Source organism: Lupinus angustifolius, chromosome LG01 (genome assembly GCF_001865875.1).
Source record: "Lupinus angustifolius cultivar Tanjil chromosome LG01, LupAngTanjil_v1.0, whole genome shotgun sequence".
In the NCBI taxonomy this organism is placed as follows: Eukaryota; Viridiplantae; Streptophyta; class Magnoliopsida; order Fabales; family Fabaceae; genus Lupinus; species Lupinus angustifolius.
In genome coordinates, this window is record NC_032009.1 from 7,257,230 (window position 1) to 7,265,942 (window position 8,713).

Sequence of the window (8,713 nt, forward strand, 5' to 3'; positions counted from 1 at the left end):
TATCTTCAATAGCTATTCTATGCATCCTCAGTACCTATTGCATGCAAAGAAACAAAAAAATGATGAAATATACTTGTTCACTATGAATTAGAAAAATCATTTTCTTTAAAACAAAAATTCATTATTATTATTACAATACGAGACTCGCCTAAATATCAATGAGGGAATGGTTATTTTTTGTTTTTGGCACAAGGCAAAAAATAATCATTTTATTATTAATTTTGTATTTGTATCTTTTTAGTTTGCTTTTAAACTTTGAATGCATTTGAAAAGATAGTAAAAGAAAATGGTCTAGTCAAGGTATCCATTATTAAAAAAAGTGATGAAAGAATAAAAAGTCACTTTGATATTCTCTACTTTTTATAAGACAATGATTTTCCAACTTTGACTAATGCTCATCTTTCATGTATAAATTAATTTTGAAATATTTATGTACTATCAGTATAAAAATTTATATACATTTATTATACCATTATTATTCATTTATATTAATTTTTTCAAAGAGTTAATAATGATTAAATATGAATAGTTGATTATATAGTTATTTATATAACTTATACATTATCCGTGCATATATTTTTCATCAAAAAATAAAATAAATGGAAACAATAAAGAAAATTGAGAAGGCACATTGAAGGTGGATCACTTAATTAATTCTTTAGTTTTTAACTTGAAATAATTAAGCTAATTACATACACAAAAGATAAAGCAGGTAAAGGTCTATCATTCAAAAAACATCTTTTTCAAAAGCAAAATAAAATGTAGGCTTCACTTTTTCTAGTATCAAATTTCCAATTAAATTTATTTTGTTATGATCAATTATTATGATTCAAGTGTATAATCCTTGCTATATCATTATTCATCATAAGTTCAATTTTCTTACAAGATGGCATGGCTTGTACGTATTCACACTTAAAAATATGAGGTAAAGTTGAGTTTTATAATTCAGATTTTTTTATTAAAAATAATTTCAAACCTAGACCGTTAGTTTTTATTTTAAGACAAATCATAATCTTCATCCGGCAGAATTAGGCCTAACTCCATCCAAAAGCTAGATCATACTAGGGGAGGATTGCCTAACTAAGTCATTGTAGAGTGAAAATCCTTTGTTACACTATTTCTCTATGTCTCTATACCAAACCAGTAAAATTATGACAACTAACAACAATTATTGTTTCTGATAAATAATAAATAAAATTACATAGAGATTTTATTTAGGTGTCAAGACCTTATTGGTCTGCTTCAAGGAGACAGAGAAAACTGGTACAGATGATCTTCACTCGTCATTGTAAAGGGCTTTTCTGGGACTTTATTACTTCAATAGTTAAGTTTGAAAGAAGAAAAAATATGCAAAACCAAATTTTAAATCAACAAAAATTATGTGAAGTGATGAAAGAATACTCTCCAGCATTCTTTTATAAAGATATATAAGTTAAAAAGAAGCAAACAACTAAATTACAGGCCAGACTCCAATACCTGTCTAGCAGAAAAAACATGCATAGAATAATAGTCTTCCAAAGCAGAGAAAAACACTATGGTTTGCAATTTTCTAGAGAACAAATTCATGTTCAGATGTTATATTACAGCACCTATAGTTTAGCTAAAAAGCTTTCTTCAAAGAGAAAACAAGAAAGAAAAAACTACCAAGAGTTCCAAGATACTAGTCTTCTGGTATGCACACCACGATTTCCTTTAGTCATAAGTCAATATCTGCTTCACCTCACTGCAAAATATAACTGTATTGTTAAGGTAAAAATTTAAAACACATACAATCTGCTAAGGTGGTACTCAGTATGTAACTTACCTCTGCATCACCTCCAGCGGCTTTGGCAGACTCCAACTTTTGTTCCTCAGCTGTGAAAAATGAGGTAATTCATTAACCGGGGAGATACTGAAGGACAAAAGTAACAAAAACAACCATAGCAGGAATAGGAAAGTATTTCCTAAAGAAGCTTCCTTGGAGTTGAGACTTTAGAATCGGAAAGTACCTCTTGGCATGAACGCATAAAATTTAGTAATGAACAAAGGAAGACATCGCATTCTTAGATCAAAGATTATTTATTCAGTTATGGACACACAGATACATAAACAAATAGCAAATCGGGTTAAGGTACCAACTTTATATAAAACTACAAGGTAAACATATATGATAAAACCTATTAATGTTAATGTGGTCTCTACCCGTATCAGTGCTTCTACACTAGAAACGATAACTTTAACCTACTCTAATTCTATGTCTACGACTAAAAATAGGCAACTTATATAGCCTCGATTCACCCAGTGCAAGTTCATGGATAATTTCAGCAGCTGGAGTAGGAGAAGAAAGCTAAGATTCACATTTACTACCTCTCATTATGACATTAGTATCACAGAATTTCAATAATCAGGGTAGGAGAAAACAGGCAAAAAATAAAACATGAAGCAATGAGATTGGTGGCCCGGAAGGGTATACATAGTCTCACAAGCAGGGAAGTTGATTCCAGGATTTGAACCCGTGAAACAATGAGATTGCATCAGATATATTTAACTTGGCTCATAGTTGCCAGATTTGGTTTGCCAAGATCTCAGCAAAGACAAAAATTCAATGAGATTGCATAGTTTATGATTGTGCCGAGCCCACCCTCATAAGGCAATGAGATTGCATCAGATATATTTAATTTGACTCATAGTTGCAACTTGCATCAGATATTCAAAACTTCGAAAAGCTCTTTAATGAGGTCAAATTTGTAATCCATAAACAATTAACATTAACATCTTGATCTGATTTCTCACATCTTCCCTAGTCCTTTCTCCCATTTGAACTGTCAGATACAGGCTTTTCTACCATATTTTGAAATTAGATAATCAAATAGGATTCTCCAAGTATTTGATAAGGAGGAATTAATGTTGACATTCATTTTAACAAATCAAGATCTAGTTCTCTAAGATTTATTACCATCTTTTCCCTTGGGTCTCTGTTCTGAAAAACAATAAATTAAGAATATCTATCTAGCCAGAGTAACAACATAGACAATTCTCCAAATAAACAAAATATCAAACAAAGGATTACGAAACTCACAATCGATACATAAAAACAACCATACCAACCAACCATAAATCATTATAATGTCTACTATACTTGAAAGACATTCAATGGAACAAAAATAAAGAATAACGTATATTTCATTCACGTTGCAGATAGAGACCAACTGTCATAGTAACAGGCAACATTAAAGATTACCTCCATCTTCAGGGATGTCAGAAGTCCACAAGGTTAGGTTGTCCCTCAGAAGCTGCATGATTAGTGTGCTGTCTTTGTAAGACTCCTCACTCAGACTATCCAACTCAGATATTGCTTCATCAAATGCCTGCTTAGCAAGGTGACAGGCCCTGAAATATGAGGGGCATCATGTTAAATTTGTTAAATAGAATGAGTTACGCTTATACGACATGAAAAACGAGGAGATGAGATGTGAAATGGTAATAGCACAGGAAAAAGATAACATTAGGCATACCTTTCAGGAGAGTTCAAAATTTCATAATAGAAGACGGAGAAGTTCAAAGCCAAACCCAATCTGATGGGATGTGTGGAAGGTAACTCAGCCTCTGCTGTAGTGAAAGCTGTCTGCAATATTTATGAATTAATGAGTAACATGAACTGGTGGAAAAATATTTTCGGACCTTCACAGACAACATATCGGTCACATAGCTGTAATTTCTTCTAAAAGAATGTCGGTGTCACACCAGTACAACTGATCGTAGGTCAGTCATCGGACAAGTATAATGTACAATGAGTATCAAAATGCATGTCTGAAATATAAACATGACCCTAAAGTGTCTCCGCTCCCCATTTTCCTCTTCCCAAAATAAGGAAAAAGATAGAACAAACATGACCAAATTTATCAACCAAAAGGATAGCAATGCTACAGCAAAGCAGGAAAAGAAAAGAAACGAAGAGTTTGGGTAGCCAGATTCAATGCCATTAAAGTTGTGTTTGGAAGGAAATGTGAACTAGAGTAACAGAATACATAAAAGTTTCTGCTCCATTCTGATTCATTTCTTTTTCTCAGAAAGCAAGCATTTATAGACTTTGAATCCTCACTTCATTTTTTGCACCCTAACATGTACAAGTGATAAGAAACATTGTAATCGCTCCTTCAAAGTTCATATCATGAGTCATGGTGGGAACCTCATGCGTTGGGCCGCCCTTTTACAAAAATCTGCCATTAACTGTTTAATTTAAAAGAGAAAAATAATGCAAGCCAACAATACCAGCACTTAGCATGCTAGTCAGACATTCACTGATTTTATCAGATTATCATCAAAACAATACCAAAAAAATAAGAACTGTGAACTAATAAAGGAAAGAAAACATGGTTCTTCTCTAGCTTCAGTTAACATATACACGACAAGCAACAATATAGTCCACATATCATGAATAACAAGGCAAGCAAAACAGAAATCAAGATTTCATAAACCACACAGATACAAGAGCTCTTTATACAAACAAAAAAAAAGCAGACCTGGTATGCTTTCATGGACTGATCAGCAGCCTCTTTTCTGTCATCGCCAGACTTGAATTCTGCCAGATACCGATAATAGTCCCCTTTCCTGCACATAACAAAGGATGGAATCAAAATCAAAACCAAACAAAAATCTAAATTCTCATTGAGATTAGTTAAGAACAAAATGACTCACATTTTATAGAAAAAGACACTAGGTTCACCACCAGGACCAGAAGGAATAAGGTGCTCATCAATAACAATCATGATATCACTACAGATTTTGTCCAACTCAGATTCCACCTTTTGCCTATACTCCCTTATTCTCTTCACATTCACATCATTTCCTTTACTTTCTTCCTTCTGCTCAATGGAAGAAAGGATCCTCCATGATGCTCTACGAGCACCCACCACATTCTTGTACCCAACAGATAAAAGGTTCCTCTCTTCCACCGTCAATTCAACATTTAGCTTTGCCACATTCTTCATAGCTTCCACCATTTCTAACACACACACAAAATTATATTTTTAACCAAATTTATTACAATTCTTCATAAATTCAAAAACCCATGTCCAGTTTTCAGTAGATTGTAACAAATCAGCATAAAGTAACATCAAAACAGTGTAACCCACAAATATTTTTTAACAAAAAAGTGATCTTTAAGGAGGAATCTGAAAAATAAAAAAAATGGGGATTTTGTTTTCTGAATCAAAAAAGTGAACTTTATGAGAAAAATGGAAATTGAGAAAACGGGTGAAAGAGAGAAAAGGAAGGACCTTCATAGCGTTCGGCTTGTTCAGCAAGCTTGGCGGTGTAGACGAAGGTTTCACGTTCCTTAGTGGAAGCCATTGATGATGATGGATCACGATCTGCAAGGTTTCTCTCTCTTCTTGTTTTGTGGTTGCACTCACTTTCTCGCTCTTTGTCTTTCTATCTGATTGATGGGTAGTTAGGGTAGGTACCTTGTAATATAAAGGATGTTTTTCATTTTCCTCCCTCCAACATTATTTTATATTTTTCTAATTTCTTTTTTTCATCATCCCAAACAAATTTTGATTAGACTTTTATTTTTGTATAACTAATAATATTTCTCACTATATGAATAAGAAATTTAATTTTTTTAAAGTGTCCTAATAAATATCATTCTCAAAAATTGTATACATAATTTATTGTCTCTTTAAAGTTTAGCAGGATCTTACTATTAAACAAACACATTGTCCATAGTAAGATATTTGTTTTTAATCCATGAAATATTTTTACTTGTTAGAGTTTAATATAACCATGTATTTTCTTTAGTTAGAGTCAAAAAATTAATAAATAAAATATTAATTATGCAAAAAAATATTTATACTAATAATATATAAATTATTTTCTCATCATTTAATAAAAAATATTTTCCCACTTAAGAAACTAAATAATTATTATTTTCTTGTAGTTCCTATATTTAGAGATTTTTTCTATGACCATTTCGGTCTTTTCTTTAATAATAACAAAATTTTTAAATGTTCATCTTATCCTACATTTAAAACTTCTAATTCAAGCAACTTTTGATTAAAAAAATATTGCACTTATTATTCTTTAGTTGTGTTATGTTTAATGTGTATTTTTTTTTATAAGAACTTATTTTTATTGGAAATCTTAAACCAAGGAATGATTACGGGTTAGAAAAATTCATTCTTATAAAAAATGATTTTAAATTATATATTTATATGACAGATGATAAAATAGTACAACTAAATTTAAATTCTAATGCTTTGTTTGGGTTAAAGGATAATGGGAGGATGAAAAAAATTGGTTCATGGTTGTTTGGTTGAGAAATGAAGATTTTATATATGCTTAAATTTTTTAAGTGTTACCAATGGTATTCATTCATCATACGGGTAAGTAGTTAGTTTTTTTGAATATATGTGACTATCTTCTTAAATAAAATCTTATACTATTATATCAAAGTATTATTCATTTATACTTGCTTGAATTTGAATCTGCTAGCATTTAACCAATTAAACCACGTCACATTTTTTTTGTTTTGAAATTGATAAGTTGCAGTAATTTCAAGATTATTAGCGTCTCTTTTTTGTTAACTATTATTTTCTCATTATAATTACATAGGATAAATATTATATTATTGCATAATTTTCTGATACAAATTTAATTGATTAAAAAGAGACCGAATGCAAGATTCTCACATGGAGGCAGGTAAACGGTTTAAACTGCGAATGATGGAACCAAATCAAACTACAAAATATGGTTCAGTTTGATTATTTCTTTTAAGTAATCATTTATGTTTGGTTTATGTTTTTAGAAATTTTGTAACGGTTAGAACCAAACTACATATTAAAAAATATATATTATATAGATAATTCTTTAACCAATTTTATGGCTTAAATGATCATTTTTGTATAAATTGTAATGTTATATTTACTAAATTGTTATGTATATATATGTATTTATAACTTTCCCAATGTCATGATGATTTATAACATGTCTTCTAACCTTTCTGGTACTTGATTTGAATTAAACATATACCTTAAATTATTATACATCTATTGCTATAGATGTTACTAATTGTGATTTATAATAGTATATATATTACTAGTTGATATATGTTACTAAATTGTTATATATATTACTAATAATATATATGTTATTAATTGTGAATTGTACTATTTATATTATATGTGATTCATTTTTTTATTTTTCCATTACATAATTGTTATATAGGTAACTAATAAGCAATTACCATATTCAATTTTTTTACTAATAATAGTAGTACTGTAGTAGTGTTTTTTATTTTATGGAGTTATGGACAAACAATATTTTTTGCAATAAAATTTGCAATCAGTTGAAATGAACAAAATCATATCTTTATCACTTTATATTTGTTTCAATAATTGAATTCTACAAACAAAAAAAATAGAACTGAAATTTACACTCATAATCACATCAAATGAAATCTAGGTAGAGTTAATTGATTTTGTTTCTGGGTGTAGGAATTTATTTATTAAATAAAAATATTATATGTTTTTATACTGTCAAAAAGTTCAACTTGATGGATTTAATGATGATTGAATTATTGAATAACACCACTTTTACATTTTTTTTAAAAGGTGGGCTTTGACTATCCAACAAAACCTTTCTAGATGGGAAGTAGAATATTTTATTTCAATTTTGTTTATCAGTTGGGACTATGAAGAAAATCTTTGCTCCTGATATTGGCAAGATTTTGATGAAGACACCAATATCACCAAAAAAAGAAAATGAAGATTACTTATGAAGACTAAGAAGATTAAAGCTTCAAGACAATTAGGCTGAATCTAAATATGTACTTCTATCTTATACTCTTTAATATACTAGAGTAGTAATGCTCAAAATATTTTAAAAGAAATTGAAAGTTGAAACACTTCAAGTTTTAAATGAAAACATTTTTCAAAATACTATGTAACAGGTTACTGAAATTTGAGTAACAAGGTACATAAGTGAGAATCAATTATCCAACAAAATTTGAATTGGAGTAACCGATCACTCAAATTTCAGTAACAGATTACTCTAAATAAATTTTAATTCAATGTTGGACAAAAAGTTTGTGTAACCGATTACTCAATATAATTTTTCAAAATGTCGTGTTTGGGTAACCGATTACCCACTTGCTGTAATCAGTTACTGAGAACTGTTACATCAGTTTTTTAGATTTGAAACTCAAGGGTTTTCATCCCAAACGAAATGCATTCATTGCAAACAACTCCTACTCTTTCATAAAAGCACAATGACTGATTGGAAAGTCTATTTAAAGGTCTTAGAACTCACAATCATTTAACAACTCTTTCATAACTCTTTCACACTTTTCTCACAACTTTCCTACACTTTTCTGAAATAGTTTTCTGCACTTCTAGCAACTTGAACTCAAACTTTCAAAGTTATTTTTCTGCGTTGCTTGAAGTAAAGTGTTTCAAAGTTTTGTAAACTTAAAGAGCATTATTACTAAGTATACAAAAGAGTTGATTGGATTGCAAGTGTTATTATATTTCATACTTGTAAAGGCAATCCAAGCCATCATTGTAATTCTTCATTCATTGTAATTACTTTATTTCACAAGGGTGTGAATAGAAAGGGGATTGAGTTACTTGGAAAGGTGTTTTCCAAGGGTATAAGTATTAGTGAGTGTGTAAGGTACATAGATATCTCAGGATGAGATATTGTAATTACAACTCATAATATTTAGTGGAAAATCTCT

The 8,713-nt window shown here is 30.0% G+C and overlaps 1 protein-coding gene across 1 annotated transcript; it reads right to left on the bottom strand.

Annotated features, from left to right (window-relative positions):
• Window positions 1,478-5,437, bottom strand: LOC109348853 (14-3-3-like protein C). Its single transcript, XM_019589441.1, has 7 exons — window positions 5,259-5,437; window positions 4,678-4,984; window positions 4,503-4,590; window positions 3,495-3,604; window positions 3,221-3,369; window positions 1,805-1,854; window positions 1,478-1,723 (listed from the first exon to the last, which is right to left on the bottom strand). The coding sequence occupies exons 1-7, from the start codon at window positions 5,329-5,331 to the stop codon at window positions 1,721-1,723; spliced, it is 780 nt and encodes a 259-aa protein (XP_019444986.1). The 5' UTR covers window positions 5,332-5,437; the 3' UTR covers window positions 1,478-1,720.